Source organism: Dermochelys coriacea, chromosome 3 (assembly GCF_009764565.3).
Source record: "Dermochelys coriacea isolate rDerCor1 chromosome 3, rDerCor1.pri.v4, whole genome shotgun sequence".
NCBI lineage: Eukaryota > Metazoa > Chordata > Testudines > Dermochelyidae > Dermochelys > Dermochelys coriacea.
The window spans coordinates 97,481,069-97,502,433 of NC_050070.1; the positions used below are offsets into that span (position 1 = coordinate 97,481,069).

The 21,365-nt window shown below is 44.2% G+C and overlaps 1 protein-coding gene and 1 long non-coding RNA gene across 7 annotated transcripts in view; one reads left to right on the plus strand and one right to left on the minus strand.

Moving 5' to 3' along the window:
- Positions 1-1,503: 1,503 nt before the first annotated feature.
- LOC119853054 lies at positions 1,504-7,855 on the minus strand. 4 transcript variants are annotated; one of them, XR_006279963.1, is made up of 4 exons: positions 7,699-7,855; positions 4,498-6,648; positions 2,990-3,092; positions 1,504-2,465 (listed from the first exon to the last, which is right to left on the minus strand). It is a non-coding gene; the product is annotated as an uncharacterized LOC119853054 (long non-coding RNA). The 4 variants fall into 4 exon arrangements; XR_006279962.1 differs by lacking the exon at positions 7,699-7,855 and adding an exon at positions 7,331-7,504; XR_005291929.2 differs by lacking the exon at positions 7,699-7,855 and having other exon boundaries at positions 4,498-7,504.
- Positions 7,856-7,903: 48 nt separating this feature from the next.
- The window catches only part of TRMT11 (tRNA methyltransferase 11 homolog), a 64,129-nt gene continuing 50,667 nt past the window's right edge, over positions 7,904-21,365 (plus strand). For 2 of the 3 annotated variants that reach the window (XM_038395379.2, XM_038395377.2), the window contains exons 1-3: positions 7,904-8,077; positions 12,960-13,025; positions 16,412-16,485. In XM_038395379.2, coding sequence (XP_038251307.1) covers positions 7,967-8,077; positions 12,960-13,025; positions 16,412-16,485 — 251 coding nt within the window. In that variant the 5' untranslated portion in view covers positions 7,904-7,966. Of the gene's footprint in view, positions 8,078-11,109; positions 11,150-12,959; positions 13,026-16,411; positions 16,486-21,365 lie in introns of those variants that run through there. The other variant, XM_038395382.2, reaches the window with a different exon arrangement.

The window sequence follows — 21,365 nt, forward strand, 5'->3', positions numbered from 1 at the left end:
AAGAAAAGGAGTACTTGTGGCATCTTAGAGACTAACAAATTTATTTGAGCATAAGCTTTCGTGAGCTACAGCTCACTTCAGCGGATGCATCCTTTTTTGACAAATTTTCATTTCCTTTAAAAATTTTCACAGGGTTTGACATTTTTTGACTATCTCTAATAGCATGATAATAGTTTGGACTTATCAAGCTCCTTCAGAGTCTATTAGAGCACTCAATTAATCCTCTACATCCCTCTGAAGCAGGGGAATATAGTCTTCATTTAACAGATGACAGGTTTCAGGGTAGCAGCCATGTTAGTCTGTATTCGCAAAAAGAAAAGGAGTACTTGTGGCACCTTTAGAGACTAACATTTATTTGAGCATAAGCTTTCGTGAGCTACAGCTCACTTCATCGGAATCCAAAAGCTTATGCTCACGAAAGCTTATGCTCAAATACATTTGTTAGTCTCTAAGGTGCCACAAGTACTCCTTTTCTTTTTATTTAACAGATGGAGAAGCTGAGGCAACTGACCCGTTAAGACACTTGGTCAATATCACATACTGAATCTAGTTGAATCAGTGAATCTACAGTGTCAAAAACGGAATATGTTATTCCCAAAGGATGCAAATGCACTGATGGAAACTGTACTGTAAACCGGGATCCTGAGTATATTACAGGTTCCAGTGGTATTGATGCATCGATTTGAATTACAGATTCTAATTTTTCTAATTTAGAAAAGTCCAGGAACTCCATAGCAGAACCAAAAGTAGAATCCATATCTATTAGCTCCCATTCTTTAACCACAAGACCATTCTTTCTCCCTTCTTTGAAGAGTTCTGAACATGCATAGAGTTTAAATCACGGTCTTTCAGCATCTGCCAAATGAGGTATATGATTGTGTTGCATAATTAGCTGTCTATTTGGCACTCTGTCTGTCATCTCCTCTCCCCCAGGACTCTTCCTTCTAAAAGTTGCACAACATTGCTATATTTTGTTTCAAGGGAATCATCCTCTTTATTCAGTGCCATGAGCATTAGCCTAGTTTACATTTTCTGCCCTCCAAGCCCCTGTGTTATGTGGCAGCCTTCCTTCTGAGGTGGGCTAGATAGAATCCCCTTTACAAGGTTTCCTGGAAAGGGCACAGAAGAGACTGCCACGTAAACCTCTTGGGAAAGAAGTAAGTTTGAGGAGAACAGAATAGACATACACACACACACACACACACAATTTAAAATAAGTGAAGCACAGAGACACTTAAAAGGATAGTGGGAAAGATAGGAAAGCCATATTTTTCTACCACATCAAAAAAATTTGGCTTCCAAAAAATACATAAAGTGGAACACATAACTTGTGAAATTACCAAATGCTCTTGCTCGAATTGCAGAATATTTAAGTAAGGACTATTTCATTAAGTTGGTAGGTTTTGAATTTTTCAAGCACCTTGTGAAGTTAAGGCTAATTTGCATGTATTTTATTACAATTTCAATATGTGAAAATAATTAAAGTTGTACCATAGGTACAGCTTTTTTTTTTAATGAAACAAGTTTATTTATTCATCTTCAAGCATTTAACTGTGGTTCATTAGCAAGATACCACATTCTGTGATGGATTTTACTCTGCTTATTTCTAAACTCACTGCTACAAGACCCAGTGCAGACTGGTAGTAATTTTAACTTCAGTTATGCAGAGCTGTAAGAGAAGCCCTCTCACTTGAGACATTTAGAAGTAGACAAGACAAAGCTGTGGAGGAAAAGGGCACAGGGATAGATTAGTTGACCCATTACATCATTTCTATCTCCAATTTCTAGGATTCCATGAAAATATTTTTTGTCCTCTTCATATTTTTCCATTCCACCCCTGTGCTGTATAAACCTTTATCAAGCTGACATTTAGATAGTTTATTTTCCTAAATGGAAACATTCATCAGTATTATTCAAGTAAGGTGATGATAACATTGTCATCTTTTCCTTGCCAAAGCATTTCACCTTCAAACTGAACCAGCCCATATTTTCTTGCTCTCAGCAGGATCCCCACTACTTTATTGGAAATAGTCACATATGTTTCAAACAGTTGTCGGAATGTCACTCTTACATTTCCATCTTCTCCTTTCTCCCCAGTATTTCTCATGATCAAGCATAGCTCTTCCACTTCCTTTCCCACATGTGTGTGGGCATCTTTCCCTCTTTGCTCCGTTTTAGACCCTTCAGGCGGTCTCCCATAGATGGGATCTCCTCTCTGGGGATGCACAGACTTGGTCACAGGCTTGCTATCATTGCTGAATGGATTCTGCCTCTGATAATCAATGTGATCTTCTGCCCAGCTCTGCCAGCTTCTCCTCAGGTCACCTACAGCAGTGAGTTGGGTTCTGGTGGCTCTAGTACTCTGCCCTTTGTTTTCCTCCATCTCTCAAGAATGTTTTGTGGCATCCAAGCAGGAGTCAAAGCAATGCACTGCTGGAATAGCAGCTTCCTGTATGCACTCACAGCTGTGGAGGAAAATAACATTCATACAGCTCTTATCTAAAGATCCTTAAGGGCTTATATAAAATATAATAACAAATGAAATAATAGTTTCTGGGTCTTTTCATCTTCTTATAAACCAATTCATATCTTGTAGCACACAAAGTCCCCCTACCTTCACTTCTTTCAATTGTACAACTGCATGAACTGAGAATAATGGTCCTTACTCGGGCAAAAGTCCTGGAGATTTCTATGGGAGTTTTGCCTGAGTTAGGGCTGGAGGCTTAGGCCAAAGAATACAGTAAAAATCTGGGCATGTCATTATATCTGCTCCTAACTCAACAACAATCAAGAACATAAAAAACCTAATTAAATAATTGAAGTCACTGAAATAATGTAGGTCAATAAATTAAACAAATTAAACTTTAAGTCCATTACAGGACATACATTTCCTTCAGTTTCCAGACAGAAATACCATATATCCCAGCAGGCTTGGAATCAATACAATATAGCCTTTGTGAAATAAAAATGCATTATAATATTTACTTACTTTTTCATGCAATTACACCTTTTATAAAGCATTCACCCTTTGTAGCACAGACCATACCCAAATAATCTGTTCTGATATTTGTTGACCTGTTCAATGCAGCTGCCTGCTGACAGACAACAAAACAAACCAGTCATCAAGCAACAGCCCACCAATAAGTGCTAAGGGGTGGGGATTTTCTTTCTTCCACTTATACACTTAAGGTGTCAGAGTAGCAGCCGTGTTAGTCTGTATTCACAAAAAGAAAAGGAGTACTTGTGGCACCTTAGAGACTAACAAATTTATTAGAGCATAAGCTTTCGTGAGCTACAGCATCGAAATGAAGTGAGCTGTAGCTCACGAAAGCTTATGCTCTAATAAATTTGTTAGTCTCTAAGGTGCCACAAGTACTCCTTTTCTTTTTACACTTAAGGTGGATACACAAACTATGCTTTGAAGATTCCCAGAGCTGATGTTAGTTACTCTTTATAGAAAACATAATTTCCTCATCTGTGATATGCCATACACTGATGCACAGTGTATTAAGAAGGGTTTCAGTGGTCACACAGGCTGAAAAGAAAACGGAATCGCAACAAATTTTGATATCTACAGCTATGCACTTCAGCTAAGACTGAAGCGTGTAAGACACGAGTCGATGGCACTCCCTTAATATGCTTGTGCTGTACAGCAAAGTCACGGATGCCCGCTAAGGAAAATGTGCATTGCAGCACTGCAGTCAAAAGTGTTGCATCTGGGAAATGATATACATGGGCTGTCCTAGATTTCATTTAAAAGAAAAGAAAAGGATAAGATACATGGAACCAGCTCTTATGCAGCTATAATTATTTGATATACAGAAAGATTATATGTAGTTGTACTAATTATAGAGATGGATCCATTTATATTAGTCTTTTCTTTATACCAGCCTTATACTTCAGCTGTTAAAATTAACATACTAGGTCCATACAATACAAGAGAAAAGCTGTAGGTGTTTTCCCCCCAGGTGAGGTTGGGGTGGATGGGTTAATTACTGTTTTTAATTTACAGTAACAGAAACCTGATCAGTTTGATAACAATGTATGGGAGGATGTTTTGTATGTTCTCCTACAGTGCGGCTTCTAGCGAACTCCGATACAGAAATACTCCATTAATAATAAGTAAGAATGGCATTCCCAAATTGCTCCAGTGAATTGTAATGTGTAAACCACAATACAAATTATTATCAATTTATGCTCATAATGAAGTATTTCTGGGTGCAAAAAGAATGACTTCACTAAAATGTTTTTACTACAAATGTTTTTGGAATTATGCGCGGGGGATTTTTTTTAAATAACACAATGGTTATGAAATATATTTTAGAAAAACAGCAGCATGAATTCAATCATTGTTCATCAGAAATGTTTTGAGGATTTCTTCCACCCCCATTCAAACTCGTGATCATTATAAGATCCCATGACACTTGCTGCAGGAGAAGAGGTGTTAACTCCAGTGTATTGGTCAAATTCCAATTTGGGTAATTACATACTGCTTACCTAAAATTCGCCCCAAAGGCTGAAATGAGGGATTGTTCTTCATTTCCCCTCCTAAAATCAATTATGCAATGTTGTTGGTCTAATATGGAATATCATATTCCATCCTCAAAACAGCGACTTTTCAATAGCATTGTGTGGAAATGGTTTATATATAAAATATAATATACAATCTAAAATTGTTGGATTCTTTCAAGATCAAACATTCTGTATAAACCATAGCTATTAGATGTGCAGTCAAAAGCAGAATTGAGTAGCACATTCATTACAGAGACTCAGCTTGTGCTTTTGTTTGGCGAGTACAGTGAAAATGTGAAAACAAAATTTTATGAGATAATACTAACAACACGTGTATCTGCGTTCACATGTGCATGCAGTTGGTTCATATTTTAAAATACAATAGAAATATAAAAGCTTATCCAGTGCTATTTACATGAGGTATTTAAAATTTTAACCCCCCCCCCACCCCCGAACAAGATTCATTGATTGTTAACTCTCTTAACCCCTGTTTAGAAAACAGTATGATTGGAATACAGTGAAGTAATCAGAGTTCCTGACAACAGAAGGCAACACACTCCATAGATGATAAAGCATGTGAAGAGAAAATAATCTTTTCAAAGAGGTTCATTTTAAACAATGGAACAGATAACTCCTACTTACAAGATTCCAAGACAGAGACTAAATGGCTAAAAAAGCTCAAATGGGTCAGATTGGAAAAATAAAAGTGGCGACCTTCCACTAATCTCTTTCTGCAATCCCAAACTTTTGTCAACAACCCCAGACAAGCTGGATGTTTTTGCTGAAATCATTAGCAGTGAAACAGTTAACAATGTTGATTAAAAAAATGTGTCAAAATTAGGTTTCAGCATTAAGATATCAAGACAAAGGGCGATAGCTGACATCTCTCAAAGCTGTTCTGTCTGAAGACTCAGATAGTACTGCCTCAGTTCAAATTTTTCTTTGAGATTATAAGGACTAGACATTTTTAAACAAAAAGTTTAAATTCTGCAGAAAACAATGAGGTAACCACAGAAGTTCTAGTGTAATGCATCAGCCAGCAGCAGCTCTTTCCAACCTCTGAACACAAATATATAAAGAATGCAGTCCACGGAGTGCTTATAAGTCATGAGCAAGATCTTAAAATCTACAAGGAAAGCTATCATATGACGACAACAACAACAAAAAGCTGGAAAACATGAGTTAAGTGTTGAGCTGGTCTAGTGCTAATAAAAGGCTTAGTGAAATCTGGATAAGCTAAACCTTTCAGTAAGCAAAATAGAGACACCAGCCAGTAAGGAATTACAGGAGTAGCAGCCGTGTTAGTCTGTATCCGCAAAAAGAAAAGGAGTACTTGTGGCATCTTAGAGACTAACAAATTTATTTGAGCATAAGCTTTTGTAAACTATAGCTCACTTCATCTGATGCAAGGCATTACAGTAATCACACCTAGATGTTGGAAGGGAGAACTCAAAACAAAGGAGAACAAATCTTCAAGAAAAATACAGAAAGAAAGTCTGCCTTTTTTGTCCACTGGGTCTTCATGTCTGTCACAATCCTGAGTCTCTCTCCATTTTTTCCATTTACATTCACTTCCCACCCTCACAACTCTATGCAATGGCTACTGTCATCGTTGGTGTGGAAAAACAGATGCAACTCCCTTCAGAAACTGTTGATGCTTTCTAGTCCATCTTCTAGATAGAATCTAGATTGTGTCACTCCTTAGTCAGCTCGAGGGGTCAATGGAGAGCAACATGAGGTTCTCCTGCCCTTCAGAGGGGAAAGCCTCTTGTCCTCAAGAACATTTCCAACCTCTAAGGTAGTAGTATTTTGTAATATTTGTATGTCACACCACTGAAGTGAATAGTGCTGCCCAAAGCATTTAAAGACAGTCCCTTCCACCTAGTGCTGAAAACAGCTGCCAGAATGAGAAAGCTAGGTAAATGGGTGGGAAGTTTTTGTAACAATTCCCTAGAGTACACAGGGCTTAAGAGAGAGAGAGAGAAATATTACTTTACTGGATGTGAAATTGGGACCAGAAATGGAAATCAGGTCTCCTGCACTGCCAGAGTACTACCTATAGACCACAGAAGCTGCCAAAACGATCTTGCTTCTAATTGATTTCCAGACTTTTTTTTTTTTCTTGGTAGGTCAGAACTGGAGTGGAGAACAATATATAGGTATAATGCATCTTTCATATTCAATATATTACAGAGTCTTTTACAAAACAATATACAATGGTAGTGAAACAACTACACAGGCAAGCTTAACAGCAAGAACTCAAACATAATTTTGGACATTACAACCTGCTTCCCTGAGATGGAGAGAGAAGGCTGTTGGCCAGGGCACTAGGCATAACCCATATCTTTTTGAAAAGTGCAATTGGATCTTTAGGGTCTACTTGGACATCCAACCAGGAATAAAAAGAGGCATCTTAGCTTCGTAATTTGTCTTAGACTGTAGGATCCCTAGGGCATGGCCCATCTTCTTGTTCTATTTGTCCAGTGCCTAGCACACTGGGGTCCTGGTCTAAGACTAGGGCTCCTAGACGCTACCACAATACAATAACAATCTCACATCCGATGAAGTGAGCTGTAGCTCACGAAAGCTTCTGCTCAAATAAATGTGTTAGCCTCTAAGGTGCCACAAGTCCTCCTTTTCTTTTTGCGGATACAGACTAACACGGCTGCTACTCTGAAACCTCTTTTCTGAAGCCCCCTTTCCCAACGCTGTCCTGCAGCAACTGTGTGGCAAGGTCCCACGCCAGGGCATGGCACAGTGCGGCCCTGCACGAGTAACATGTCTCTTCCTTGGGTTCAACTGAGTCCTTATGAAATACCACCTCCTTTGGCCCTTCGGGCCCAAACCCTTCCCGAGCTTTCCAATGTCACCCGAGCCAGCCAGCGAGCTGTGTCAGGCCTCACATCAGCCCCTGGCCTTTCTGGAGAGTCTTTTCCACAGGCCTCTTCCTGCCCTGGGCACTGGGCTCACAACCCCCTCCCTAGGAGCTCCCCCTGGCTCGGCTCGGCTCGGCTCGGCTCGGCTCCTTCCCAGGTCAGGGATTTCCCCGCAACGGGGCTGCGCTCAGGGTCAAACAGGCCCCCTCGTTACAGACCCGCTGCACGGCACCTCCCCTCGCCCCAGCAGCCTCAGCGGGGGGGGGGGGGAGACTTTAGCCTACCCAAGGGGCAGCTCCGGGGTTAATACCCGCCCCCGCCCCAGCGGCCCCCTTAGCCCCCCCGTTGGCTTAAAGGAGCCGCGTCACGGGCCGGGGCTCGGGCTCCCCCGGTTCCCGTCAGATTTGCGTTGTGGCGCTGCCGGCTCTTCCCCTCTGGCGTCTGGCCCTTGTGGTGACGCCGGCCGGCGGCCGCGGACGAGGGCCCGTAACGGGCCAAAGCGAGGAGCCACACTCGCCCCGCGGCCTGCACGAGCCCGGCCCCCCCGAGCACCCCCTGGCTCCACCCCGAGGCGGCGCATGCGGGCTTGGGCGAAGCAGTTGATGGGCGCTGGCGGGGCCATGGCGCGCGGGTTGCTGCCGCGCTACCTGCTGCTGCTCGCGCAGGAGAACCTGGAGTTCCGGCTGCCGGTGAGAGGCAGGGGGCAGGGGGCAGCCCCCGCTGGGCACGCGCCTCCTGCGGGGCGGGGGGCGGGGGGGGAGGAGCTCGGCCCTGCAGCGCCGTCGGTGTGTGCGAGCGGAGGGGGGCGTGCAAACTTCGGCTCGCTCCCTCTCTTGCCAGCGGCCCCTGCCCCGCTCGTGGGGCGGGCTCCTCTCTCGCTTCCTCCCTGTCGCGGGAGGGAGGTTTTGCTGTGACTCTCTTTGGGGACTGTGTCGTCCCTCCTAGCCTGGCATCGAGCTGGCTTGTGTGTGCCCCATTTAGGGTGATCAGATGTCCCGATGGGGGGGGGGCTTTTTCTTATACAGGCTCCTATTACCCCCCCTCACTCCCGTTCCAATTTTTCACACTTCCTCTCTGGTCACCCCAGCCCCATTGGCCGAGATGGCCCCACAAGCTTGCTCGTTTTTTCTGTTTGTGGCTTAGCAGAGGGAATCGCCCCAGCTCTGCCCTGCAGTCATTCAATGTGAACCCTGCAACAGGGAGAGGATAGGTCCAGCAATGGCTATTAGTCAAGATGGTCAGGGACGCAACATCCCCATGCTCTGAGTGTCCCTAAGCCTCTGACTGCCAGATGCTGGGACAGGACGACGGGGATGGATACTGGGCTAGATGGACCATTGGTCTGACCCAGTATGACTCTTCTTATGTTCTAACAAACATGGAGTATTTACAGAATTACAGATGTACCATTTCTGTTGGGGTCTTGTCTCCAGAGACATAACTGGTTGCAAAATCTGAGTAAATATAGTATATTGGATTGAATTATCCTGCTGAATAGTTTTTAGCAGGAGTTTGATTGGTGGGTTTTAGTTACCTGGTGCCTTCTTTCAGGCATAGAAGGTCAGCAGAGTTTCTTGTAAATTTTTTATGGCTAATCTGAAACTCTCTAAAGTGGAATTTGAGGCCCAAGTTTGTATAATTTAGTATATGCTCCATTTCCATGTCTCTATAGTAAAACTTTAGTTTGTTTTGAGCCTTCTTCAGAAATTATGAGTTTTGTTTTCACATGCTGGTCAGCAAATATCTTATGGATTGCAGTATGTTTCTGTCTGGTGTATGTTTCTTGGGGACCATTTTGCATAGTTCATTGTATGACATCCAGATAGCTTTTCTAAAAATTACTTCTTAGTTGTTTAATGGGAGTCCTGTGTTTCAGGATTATTTCATTAGAGTTGGTAGGTAATTGATATAGATATTGAAATTGGCTGGGTTAAGGTTACATCCCTTATTTATTCCCCTTGCTGGAATGAAGAGTTCAGTTTGTATATTTATTTTTCCCAGGCATTTGATGGTCTGAAATATGGATAGCTTTTTATATGCATTTACACTTCAGTCCAGGCTGCCCAGTTGGGTCAAAAGTTCTTTCAAATATATGAAGCAAACAAACTTACTTGCTTTTTTACATGTTTGTTAACAAGTGTCCATAGGGTAGAGTTCTGGTTAGATCGGGGTGGGCAAACTTTTTGGCCCGAGGGCCATATCGGAGTGGGGAAATTGCATGCAGGGCCATGAATGTAGGGCTGGGGCAGAGGGTTGGGGTGTGGGAGGGGGTGCAGTGTGCAGGAAGGAGCTCAGGGAAGGGGGTTGGGGTGCAGGAGGGGTGCACAGTACGGGAGGGGGCTCAGGGCAGTGGTGCACGGAGGGGTGCGGGGGGCTCAGGGCAGGGGTTGGAGTGCAGGAGAGTTGTGAGGTGCAGCAAGGGGCTCAGGGCAGGGGTTTGGGGTGCAGGAGGGAGTGCGGGGTATGGCAGAGGGTTGGTGTGCAGGGTGCAGCAGGGGCTCAGAGCAGGGGGTTGGGTGCAGGAGGTGTTTGGGGTGCAGGCTCTGGTCTGGCATCGCTTACCTGGAGCAGCTCCGGGGTGCGCAGCAGAGCCAGGCCAATGAGATCTTTGGGGGAGGTACCCTCGGGCAAAGGCAGCACATGGAACTCTCTACCCTCCCTCCCCAGGGGCTGCAGGGACGTGGTGCCGGCCACTACTCGGAGAGCCACAAGGGTGGTAATCCCGCAGGCCGGGTCCAAAGCCCTGAGGGGCCAGATCCGGTCCACAGGCCAGAGTTTGCCCATCCCTGGGTTAGATCATTTCTTAGAATCCATGAGGAATCTCGTTTAATTATGGATTATGTTGTTTTTTGTCAATATCTGTATTTTTATTAAGGATGCTAAAGGACAGTTTGGTAATGTTGTTGTTGCCATTTCAAATATCTCTGTAGTTGATGAGATTGAAGGCATCTCCACTTGTGCATGTTGGGTTAACTAGTGTACCTGGCTATGTCTCAAGGAGGTGTTCAAATTGGAAGCTTAAAAGAAATAATTTAAGAAGGGTTTCCTGGCTATTTTTGCGACAGTGTTGCAATATTTTGTCTGTGTTAGCAGGTTTGAGTTTGAGGTTTTGCTTTAGTTCCTGTTTTTGTTTTGATGGAAGACTGTGGCTCGATCTCCTTTTTTCGTCATGTAGAGCCATGTGTCCTTGCTACAGTCTTGGGCTGAGAGACTGTGTGAGAGAGAGGGTAGGGGAGCTCAGTGAATGGTATTGAATTCTGTATTGGTGGTGGTATTATTGACCGGGAAAGGGATAAGATTTATATAGTCAAATTTTAGGCACGCTAATTAGGCAAAGCAACAAAATCAGAGCAACCCACTGTCTTATAGGGTGTATCTCCACAGGAATAAAAAAATATATTGCTGGCCTGGGTCAGCTGACTCAGGCTTGTGGGGCTCAGATTCTGGGGCTGAAAAATCACTGTGTAGAAATTCAGGCTCGGGCTGGAGGGTGGAAGGTCCCAGAGCTTGGGCTCCAGCCTGAGCGTGGACAACTACAAAGTGATTTCTAGCCCCACAAGCTCAAGTCAGCTGACCCAGGCCAGTTGCGGCCATGCTGCAGGTCTTTTAACCCTATGTAGACACACCCATAGATGCATATAAAAAGAGCAAGGAGCAAAAAACATACATGAGTATTTTTTAGTTCTACTGAATATATCTTCATTGGCTGTTTCAGGACACAGAGTGTCTTGTCTTCTCTTCTCTTCAAATTTCTGTACCAGGTAGGATTTTCAGAGATGATTAAGGCCACTTTGAAGTTTGGAAAGCAGCTAGCACGCTGTGGACGCTATTGGAAACAAATACAATAAAAGCTATTATCCGGCACTTTACCAGCTGGAAAGCTCTAGAAACTGGCATTTCGGGAGGTGTTGTGGGGCGCAGGCTCTGGGAGGGGGTTTGGGTGTAGGAGGGGTCTCAGGGCAGGGGTTTGGGGCATGGGAAGGGTTTCGGAGTTCTAGATCCAGGCAGTATTCACCATGGGCAGCTCCCCGCAAGCAGCGACATGTCCCTGCTGCTCCTAGGTGGAGGAATGGCCACGGAGGCTCTGTGTGCTGCCCCTGCCCCATCCTGATCGCTGGCTCTGCCCGTGGGCAGAGACAGCGCACAGAGCTGCTGGCCGCGCTTCCGCCTAGGAGCAGCAGGGACATGTTTGCTTGCGGGAAGCCACCTGAGGTGAGCACCGCCCAGATCCGGCACCCCAAATGCCTGCCCCGCACCCCCTCCCATGCCCCAGCCCTGAGCCTCCTCCCGCACCCAAAGTCCCTCCCTCTTAGTTAACTGGAATTTTTGACTTACTGGCACCCCCCCCCCATTCCCCCAACGTGCTGGATAACAAATTTTTATTGTAACTATAAACTCCTTTTTAACATTGTCAGGAAATGTCACCAACCCATATGTAGTATCTACTCATGCACTCATGTGGTCCCAGGACTACTGTGATAATAATGAAACAGCTAATGGCATTTTATTCACCTTGTGCAAGCTGGCGAGTAACTTGCTTTTGGAAAACTCTTTATATCTATAGAAAATAGAATGGGAAAATGGTCATAATAGCAGTCCTACTAAAATAGTGGATGACTAGCATTATCCAGTGATTTTTGGTAATACTGAATGACTTCTTCCTTTTGTCTCCCATCCCCATGTAATTCTCACTCCATAATAAAATGTAGGCATATGTATTTATAAGGATAATTTTGTGAAGCTATAGATAGTCATTTGTTAGAAAATGAATGGGAAGTTCATCCTTTCAGGATATTTATTGATATGGATAGATCTCCAAGAGAAGTATCTTGAGAAACAACAGAGACATCAGAGAGTAAAAGCCTATTCTAGTTCATTATTCTCTTGTTCCTTAGTATGTAATGGTTGCTCTGGGATCCATAATCTTCGTGCTTCAGTTTACAGTCTCTTAAATTCAGTTACTATGGAAAATGCATCCAACGGAGCACATTATCAAGATCTCTGTAAGCAGAATGGACTCCTGCCATTGTTTTCCTCAAGAGGGACTTTCCTCGCTAGTAATGCACTTGAATCTTTCTCTGACTAGATCCATTACCCAGAATTCAATTATAGTTATAGTGATTGTACAACCTTGTTAAATATTAGCAATTTCAGAGAGGTAAGTATAAAAATGAAAAACACTGGAGCTTGATAGAACTGTTAGGGTAATTTTAACCTAATCCCATTGTACATTGGATAACTAATCAATGGATTACTACTATGAGAGGGTACTTGTAGGATGTAGTGTCTTAAAAAATTGGCTCATTTTGCAAATGGAATATTTAAGTAAAATTTAAGTAGTCATTTGCTGCCACAGTGTCAGATTTTTCTCCTCTCCTAAGATTTTTAATAGTTGGCACCTCCTATAAATTGATATTGGACATAAGAAGTATCATAACATAGTTGTTGAAGTCTCTCTGAAATTTTGTTTCTAGTATAAAATTATTGAAGATGTAGTATGTGAAATTATGGTATGGGAACAATACTTCTGTTTTCTAAAAAATGTTTTGTCCTACAATGTTTTCACTGTAGGAGATACAGTCCTTGCTTTCACTTTGTGGTGGACAATTCAGCAGTCAACAAGAAATTCGTATAAATGTAAGTTGAGTTAAAATGTTTTACTTGCAAATTTATATATATGGGCTACTTGTGATAGATTGACTTGACTTATGTATTTTCTCTGTATTATCTTCATTCATTTTGAGTAGCTGATCAAATTTCAAAGATGCTTGGGAAAAGAGAGCATTTTCCAAAAACTGTCATTGGTGGAGTTTGTAGTGGCCTTACATTCAATTTCATGGCATTTCTGTGTGTGTTTTTGTGCATGTAACACAAAACCTTTTGAAATCTGCATCTAGTGAATACCAAAATTTTAGGGAACGCTCTAAACATCAGTGGTCAGAACCCTATTGATTTTTGGGGAGAATTAGAAGACCAAAAGGGGGAAAATGGAGGGCATGTGGGGCTGCTACTATATTTAGCACAGTCACAGCTTCATGCATTCTGCATTTGTCTGGAGATCAGACAACTGGTTGATGGCAACAATCAACACCGTCCAGCATAACAGTACTCCTACTCATCCTCCCAATAGAGTTTTAAATGTTGACACCCTGAATGACTTATCGCCCAGACAAATAATGGTATCGGGGGAAGAATGGGGGACCCTGCTATAGGACGAGTAGGGGGCACACAGAGCCCCTGGGAGGGAAGAGGAGAATGGGAGACCCAGGAATAAGCGGTGGAGGACACAGAATCCCGAAGTAATGGAGATTGGGGGAACCTTGTACTGGGAATGGGGCACACAGAGCCCCTGCCATGGGGATATGGAGGTTCACACACGATTTCTGGCATTGAATGGGGGGGGGGTAATAGGAGATCCTGGTGGGGGAGGAGGGAAATGGGGGGTGATGCACAGTCTGAAGTGACTCCCGACCATGAGTGCCAACCTCAGGGCAGACTTTCAAAAAGCAGGTTTTTTCAAAAACCAAACTGATTGTATGTTCTGTAATTAGATTTCACCAACTCAGTAATGAATGTGAACTCCTGAAGCACTGTAAAAGACTTACGATGGAGTCACAGGCATTCCCCTTGGGCATTCCAGTCTATCTTGCCACCCAGGCAAGCTGGACTATGTGATAGATCAGAGGTTGGCAACCTTTCAGAAGTGATGTGCCGAGTTTTCATTTATACACTTTAATTTATGATGTTAAAACATTAAAAAATGTTGCCATAGGTTGCCGACCCCTGTGATAGATGGTCACTTTACACCAAATATAACTAATATTCAGGTTACTTGCAGCCCCAAAGGACCAGTCACTTGCCCCAGGTCAATTGTACTAAATCGCAAATCAAATTCTTCACGTGCCGGTAATACATTTTAATGTTTTTTAGAAGATCTCTCTCCCTATAAAAGTCTATATATTATATAACTAAACTATTGTTGTATTGTAAAATAAGCAAGGTTTTCAAAATGTTTAAGAAGCTTCATTTAAAATTAAATTAAAATGTTGATCTTATGTCGCTGGCCCGCTCAGCTCGCTGCTGGTCTGGGGTTCCGTTCACCTAGACCAGCAGCGGACTGAGTGGGGCCTGCGGCCGGGATCCTGGCTGGCAAGCGGCCAGGAGCCCAAACCGGCAGCGGGCTGTGCGGGGCCGGCGGCCGGGACCCCAGACTGGCAGTGGGCTGAGTGGCTCAGCCCGCTGCCGCTCAGGGGTTCCATCCATCGGCTCCTGCCAGCCAGGACCCCAGCGGCTGGGTCCGCTCAGCCCGCTGCCAGTGTGGGGTCCCGGCCCTGCCCACATAGAGTGGGTACCTACCTTCTCCCTGGTTCTGGCCCATTCTCTTCCTCTCTCTCTGCACTGAGCTAAGGGTGGGATTGCACTGAACACAGGGCTGCGAGTGAAGGAGCAAGCTGGGGGGGGTTGGGGTGTAGACTCTGGCCAGGAGCTAGAATGAGGGAGGGGGCTCAGGGTTGGGGCAGGAGGTTTGGGTGTGGAGTGCTTACCTGGGCAGCTCCCATTTGGTGGGAGGGGTGCAGGTGGGAATGTGGGGGGGGGAGTGTGCAGGAGCTCCCGTTTGGGTGGGGAGGTTGGGTATGTGGGGGGTGCAAGTGTCAGGGCAGAGGGCTGGAGGCCTGTGAGGGGGGTGCAGGTGTCAGGGCATGGGGTGTGGGGGGCCTGGGTATGTGGGGGTGCCAGAGTCAGGGCTGGGGTCATGGGGGGGGGGGTGAAGGAGTCAAGTAGAGGGCTGGGTGTGTGTGAGGGGGGTACAGGGCTCAGGGCAGGGACCTGGGGGGTGCGTGAGGCTGCAGGGCTCAGGGCAGAGGGCTGGGTGTGTGTGAGGGGGTCAGGGCAGAGGGCTGGGAGTGTGGGCTGGGGTCGTGGGGTGCTCACGGCAGGGGGCTGGAGGGGGTATGCCCCGCTTCCACACCCTCTTCTCCAAGACCCTGCCCCCGCTTCTTCTCTGCCTCCACCAGGAGCAGCAAGCACGCTGACCCTACTTCTCCCCCACCCCCTCGTAAGGGCCATCAGCTGGCAGGGAGGGCTGGAGAGGAGGAGGAGGGGCAGGAACCCAGCACACTGTGGGAAGAGGCAGGGGAGCTGGCAGTACCAAGCTTCTGCCCCTTGCCCCCACGGGCAGGGCAGGATTTTTAATGGCACGCTGCTGCTGCCCTGGCACGCAGCAGCGTGCCATTAAAAATGGGCTCGCGTGCAGTCTGCATCCGATGAAGTGAGCTGTAGCTCACGAAAGCTTATGCTCAAATAAATTTGTTAGTCTCTAAGGTGCCACAAGTACTCCTTTTCTTTTTACTCCTTAGTTAGTTCATTCTCACTTTCCAATATAAACCCTAATGCAGCATTATGTTGCTATAATGTCTGCTTTCTACCCCTTCATGTGATGTCTCAAGATAGAATTGTGAAGGGTAGTTGCCATACATTCTACTGACTATAATCTTAAAAGAAATAGTGCCATCTACTGGAAGTCTGTTGCTTCTTTCTAAAGCAGTTGAGCCATGAGAATTGCTAGCCTTTGTAGTAGCTGGAGTCCTGATTGGATTTGGGGGTTTCTCTCTAAATCTAATGTGTGAGTATCTAGAAAACTGAAGGTATTAAATTTTAGTCTTAGCAGTTAATCAAAACGAATGAAGCAAGGATAGGTAAATGTAAATACAACTGTCAGGTTATGCTTCTATGGGATTCTTTGAGGAAAGATGAAGAAACAAGTGGACAATCTACTATTTTGGACTATCTACATGTGCTAAACAGAGCATGTGTGTGCATGCATTCCAGCCGCTCCTGTTTGATCTCAAACTGAATATTACATCCTCCTTTTTATACAACAGTTAAATCAGAACCAGAAGAAAGGAGTTCTTGTACCTTTGATTGCGTATTGTAATGTTATATAAGTAATCTTAATTGTATAGTGTGTCTTGTGATATCCTCTTCTTAGCACTGGCATTTCTCTTACTGTCTTTTTATTTCAGTCTCCATTTTGGATTCTCGATATTCCTTCAGAAGAGATGGCAAGAGGACTAATGAGGAGGACAGTATGTGCAAAGTAAGAGTTACAAATCATGTACAGCAGGACAATGTGTTCAGCTATTTTGTGCAAATATTTTTACATGAAGTCTTTATTTTTTTTTAATTTCACTGTTGAAACTTTGAAAATGTCTACACATTGTTGAAATGAAATATGATTGATTGAAAAGAATCCGTCTTTATTCTTTAGTTTCAAATCTCTTTAGCAGTCTTATCCTGGGTTCTTCATTGCAGAGTACAGTACTTATTTCTTCATCTGAACAACCTTGTGGCAAAGTTGTTTGGACACCTTGTGTCATTTTAAGTTAATGACTTTTTTGAAGGAGAAAGGGGAGTTTTTTTTAATCCATTGGGGTATATTTTTATTTTTACATCAGTTCTAAGTGATAGATAAGTGTTAAACACTGAATTTAAAAAAGAAGGGGTACAGAGTAGCTGCTTCCTGGCTTCACTTTTCCAATCCTGAATGCTGAGTCCTCAGCCTGTGGAGCTGCAGTAGAGAGCCTTCCAGTGGGTCCTAGGGATGGGGAAGGGTTCCAGGGAGCTAGTGCCCTCCTCCCTTAAGATGAGGTCTCCTTGTTTTGGCTCTGGTGGTGGAAGCAGAGGGGAGGATACAGCCCTATATGCTTTTCAAACTGCAGAAGGCTGTGTCCATTATATGGCACTTTGCAGACCAGACTCAATGGTCTGAGGGCTGAAAAGGAAGCCTTATGTCTTTTTGACTGTCGATTGCATCATATATTCAGTTTTATCTATGCTAGGCTATGAGTGTGCTCGTGCAAATGCACCTTTATATGGTAAAATATAGTTGTATTTTCTCTGGGGATAAATTGTGATCTACTTCAAACAACAATGGGAAAGGAAACTGAAAGGTATGGCGTTTTCAGCAAAATGTTTTTTGAAATTCACCTAAGTGTAGTGATCTTTTACAAAAGTTGCCTTCAAAAATATATTTGTAATAGTCAAGAAAAAAAGAATAATTAAGGATATCCCTTAGAAAGAATGAACCTAGTATAGCTGCTCTTTGTATTTTTTTCACCCATTGTGCCCACACATTAGTTTTATAATATATATAATAAAAGTATAAGGTTGATGATTTTTCAGGTTCCTAGCAATGAAGGTAAGTGGGAAAGCGGGATACCGGGAGGAAGCACAGGCAGGAAGGTCTGTGAGGGGAGGGCTCCTGCCTCATACTGGGAATGAGGGGCGATCAACAGGTTATCTCAAGTGCTTATATACAAATGCACAAAGCCTTGGAAACAAGCAGGGAGAACTGGAGGTCCTGGTGATGTCAAGGAATTATGACGTGATTGGAATAACAGAGACTTGGTGGGATAACTCACATGACTGGAGTACAGTCATGGATGGTTATAAACTGTTCAGGAAGGACAGGCAGGGCAGAAAAGGTGGGGGAGTAGCACTGTATGTAAGGGAGCAGTATGACTGCTCAGAGCTCCGGTATGAAACTGTGGAAAAACCTGAGTGTCTCTGGATTAAGTTTAGAAGTGTGTGCAACAAGAGTGATGTCATGGTGGGAGTCTGCTATAGACCACCGGACCAGGGGGATGAGGTGGATGAGGCTTTCTTCCGGCAACTCACGGAAGCTACTAGATCGCATGCCCTGATTCTCATGGGTGACTTTAATTTTCCTGATATCTGCTGGGAGAGCAATACAGCGGTGCATAGACAATCCAGGAAGTTTTTGGAAAGCGTAGGGGACAATTTCCTGGTGCAAGTGCTAGGGGAGCCAACTAGGGGGAGCGCTTTTCTTGACCTGCTGCTCACAAACCGGGTAGAATTAGTGGGGGAAGCAAAAGTGGATGGGAATCTGGGAGGCAGTGACCATGAGTTGGTTGAGTTCAGGATCCTGACGCAGGGAAGAAAGGTAAGCAGCAGGATACGGACCCTGGACTTCAGGAAAGCAGACTTTGACTCCCTCAGGGAACAGATGGCCAGGATCCCCTGGGGGACTAACATGAAAGGGAAGGGAGTCCAGGAGAGCTGGCTGTATTTCAAGGAATCCCTGTTGAGGTTACAGGGACAAACCATCCCGATGAGTCGAAAGAATAGTAAATATGGCAGGCGACCAGCTTGGCTTAATGGTGAAATCCTAGCGGATCTTAAACATAAAAAAGAAGCTTACAAGAAGTGGAAGCTTGGACATATGACCAGGGAAGAGTATAAAAATATTGCTCGGGCATGTAGGAAAGATATCAGGAGGGCCAAATCGCACCTGGAGCTGCAGCTAGCAAGAGATGTCAAGAGTAACAAGAAGGGTTTCTTCAGGTATGTTGGCAACAAGAAGAAAGCCAAGGAAAGTGTGGGCCCCTTACTGAATGAGGGAGGCAAGCTAGTGACAGAGGATGTGGAAAAAGCTAATGTACTCAATGCTTTTTTTGCCTCTGTTTTCACTAACAAGGTCAGCTCCCAGACTGCTGTGCTGGGCAACACAAAATGGGGAAGAGATGGCCAGCCCTCTGTAGAGATAGAGGTGGTTAGGGACTATTTAGAAAAGCTGGACGTGCACAAGTCCATGGGGCCGGACGAATTGCATCCGAGAGTGCTGAGGGAATTGGCGGCTGTGATTGCAGAGCCCTTGGCCATTATCTTTGAAAACTCGTGGCGAACGGGGGAAGTCCCGGATGACTGGAAAAAGGCTAATGTAGTGCCCATCTTTAAAAAAGGGAAGAAGGAGGATCCTGGGAACTACAGGCCGGTCAGCCTCACCTCAGTCCCTGGAAAAATCATGGAGCAGGTCCTCAAAGAATCAATCCTGAAGCACTTAGAGGAGAGGAAAGTGATCAGGAACAGTCAGCATGGATTCACCAAGGGAAGGTCATGCCTGACTAATCTAATCGCCTTTTATGATGAGATTACTGGTTCTGTGGATGAAGGGAAAGCAGTGGATGTATTGTTTCTTGACTTTAGCAAAGCTTTTGACACGGTCTCCCACAGCATTCTTGTCAGCAAGTTAAGGAAGTATGGGCTGGATGAATGCACTATAAGGTGGGTAGAAAGCTGGCTAGATTGTCGGGCTCAACGGGTAGTGATCAATGGCTCCATGTCTAGTTGGCAGCCGGTGTCAAGTGGAGTGCCCCAGGGGTCGGTCCTGGGGCCCGTTTTGTTCAATATCTTCATAAATGATCTGGAGGATGGTGTGGATTGCACTCTCAGCAAATTTGCGGATGATACTAAACTGGGAGGAGTGGTAGATACGCTGGAGGGGAGGGATAGGATACAGAAGGACCTAGACAAATTGGAGGATTGGGCCAAAAGAAATCTAATGAGGTTCAATAAGGATAAATGCAGGGTCCTGCACTTAGGATGGAAGAATCCAATGCACCGCTACAGACTAGGGACCGAATGGCTCGGCAGCAGTTCTGCGGAAAAGGACCTAGGGGTGACAGTGGACGAGAAGCTGGATATGAGTCAGCAGTGTGCCCTTGTTGCCAAGAAGGCCAATGGCATTTTGGGTTGTATAAGTAGGGGCATAGCGAGCAGATCGAGGGACGTGATCGTTCCCCTCTATTCGACACTGGTGAGGCCTCATCTGGAGTACTGTGTCCAGTTTTGGGCCCCACACTACAGGAAGGATGTGGATAAATTGGAAAGAGTACAACGAAGGGCAACGAAAATGATTAGGGGTCTAGAGCACATGACTTACGAGGAGAGGCTGAGGGAGCTGGGATTGTTTAGTCTGCAGAAGAGAAGAATGAGGGGGGATTTGATAGCTGCTTTCAACTACCTGAAAGGGGGTTTCAAAGAGGATGGCTCTAGACTGTTCTCAATGGTAGCAGATGACAGAACGAGGAGTAATGGTCTCAAGTTGCAATGGGGGAGGTTTAGATTGGATATTAGGAAAAACTTTTTCACTAAGAGGGTGGTGAAACACTGGAATGCGTTACCTAGGGAGGTGGTAGAATCTCCTTCCTTAGAGGTTTTTAAGGTCAGGCTTGACAAAGCCCTAGCTGGGATGATTTAACTGGGACTTGGTCCTGCTTTGAGCAGGGGGTTGGACTAGATGACCTTCTGGGGTCCCTTCCAACCCTGATATTCTATGATTCTATGATTCTATAAGGTGTTTAAGTACTGTACTCTGAAGCACTTTATTAAAAAAACCCAACATCAGCAACAACAAAAGAATGATGTGGTCTTTGCCAACAGATAGATAAATAGATGCAGGTCTAATAACTTTTTTTAAATATCACTCTAACATTAAATCAAAAAACAAAGATTAATATTCAATTCTGTTTAATGCAGTTTATACTGCAAGCATTTCTGTAGCTCTTACTCTGAGTAATTTAAAATCTCACAGTAGATAGAAACACAGATGCTGTGAGAAGAAATAACAGACTTCAAAAATGTCCTATTTTCCAGGAGAAATGCAGATTACAAATTTAGCTTTAAATAACACTTTCAAGAACTGAATACATTAATAAAATGATTTATTCTGAGTGGCTTTTGTTGTTACTTAATAAAATATAGCTCATTGGAATGTCCATTTGAGCTAACTGGAACCTTTCAGCATTTTGAAGATGTTGGACCCTCATCTTTGAAAATTAAGGTGCTGCATAGTGACTAATCCTTAGCTATTTCTTAAGAGTTTTTAACATATGGTGTACTGCAAGTGCACATAAGAACGTATAGCAATATATGGTGCCATTAATGTTCCTGGTACTGAAAAAGGGATTTTCTGACATGAAAAAGCCACTGGATTAGGATATTTGAATGGGAGAAAAGGCAAACTATGATGTATTACTGTAACTGTCCCAAAGGAAGAGTTTAGCGTAGGGTGTCAACTCTCATAGCTTCCAAGACGGGGGGTTTTTTTCTCTCTTAAAACTGGCAGTATAGAAAGCAAAGGAAATCCATAAAAAGTTGTTGGTGATAATGCTAGTG